This window comes from Chlorocebus sabaeus, chromosome 21 (assembly GCF_047675955.1).
Source record: "Chlorocebus sabaeus isolate Y175 chromosome 21, mChlSab1.0.hap1, whole genome shotgun sequence".
NCBI lineage: Eukaryota > Metazoa > Chordata > Mammalia > Primates > Cercopithecidae > Chlorocebus > Chlorocebus sabaeus.
In genome coordinates, this window is record NC_132924.1 from 9085553 (window position 1) to 9086948 (window position 1396).

A 1396-nucleotide genomic window follows, 5' to 3' on the forward strand; every position below is an offset into this window, starting at 1 on the left:
TGGGGACAGACAGGCTCTGTTGCTTCTCCTCATTGGTCATGGCTTAGCATGGTTCCTCCCCACAAGTCCTTAGTAAACAGAGAACTCGCAGAAACCCAAGTTACTACCTTTAAACTCTGTTGGATAAGGGGAGCTTTTCCACAGCTTGGACTGAGAACCTATGCTCTAGAAGTGTTATTCCGACTAGATTGTATGAAGGGAGTGGGTGCAGAAGACAAAATGGCTAAAATGAAAATGGGAGTCACCGGTCCCCATCTGCAGCTACCACTCAAGATGTCTACAGATGTGGTCAGTGTGACATGTGCAGGTGAGAGGGGCAGAGGGACAAGACGGGCAGGGAGGGTGCTCCTGGGGACAGTATCCTCCCCGCTGGCCTTCACTTCTTGGCCTTGCCCTGGGCGGCCACAGCTTCCATAGCTTTGCGCACCATCTCTTCATCCCCCAGGAACTGCATGGGCTTGATAGGCTTCAAGTTCTTGTCCAATTCATAGACAATGCGAATACCAGTCGTCAGGCTCAGCTCCATGATAGCCTCTTCAGAGAGACCCTCCAGATGCTTGACAATGCCCCAGAGGCTGTTGCCATGGGCTGCAATCAGTACACGTTTCCCCTCCTTGATCTGGGGAACTATTTCTTCATTCCAGAAGGGCAGAGCTCTGGCAATAGTGTCCTTCAGACTCTCACAGGAGGGTAGCTGATCTTCTGTGAGGTCTGCATACCTGCGATCCTTACTGATGTTGCTGTAGAAAGGGTGGTCGGGCTCCATCGGAGGTGGTGGGACATCATAGGAGCGCCTCCAGATCTTCAGCTGGGCCTCACCATGCTTTGCAGCAGTTTCTGCTTTATTGAGAGCGGTTAGACTCCCACAGTGCCGCTCATTGAGGGGCCAGGTCCTCACCACTGGCAGCCACATCTGATCAATGGCATCTAGCACTGTCCAGAGGGTCCGGATCGCTCTCTTCTGTACTGAGGTGAAGCAGATGTCAAACTCATAGCCAGCATCTCGCAGCGCGTGCCTGCCGCGCTTCGCCTCCCCGTGGCCCGCCGGGCTCAGGTCGGCGTCGTACCAGCCGCTGAAGCGGTTCTCCAGATTCCATGCGCTCTCCCCGGGCCGGATCAGCACCAGTATGTAGGCGGCCATGGCTGCGGGCTGGGGATGCGGCACGGACTGCCCAGTTGCCAATCTTACACTTACTCATTTCAAATTAGTTTCTCTTTTTAAAAAATTCCCACTTACTATCTCTAGAAATATTGTTTCTGCTCCATACTTTCTCTTGCCTCTTTTTCAGGGACCTCAGACTTCTTCACTGTGTTCTCTGTGTTTTCCATTTGATTTTCTGTATTTTCATCTTTACCTCTCCGTTTTTTATTCTGGATATTTTATGTCTTTGTCTAT

At 51.7% G+C, this 1396-nt stretch overlaps 1 protein-coding gene across 1 annotated transcript; it reads right to left on the reverse strand.

The window, feature by feature from the left end:
* Positions 1-275: 275 nt before the first annotated feature.
* Positions 276-1141, reverse strand: LOC103226062 (phosphoglycerate mutase 1-like). The gene has a single exon (XM_007981292.3). It carries the CDS (start codon positions 1139-1141, stop codon positions 377-379), a length of 765 nt encoding a protein of 254 aa, XP_007979483.3. The 3' UTR covers positions 276-376.
* Between the last annotated feature and the right edge of the window lie 255 nt (positions 1142-1396).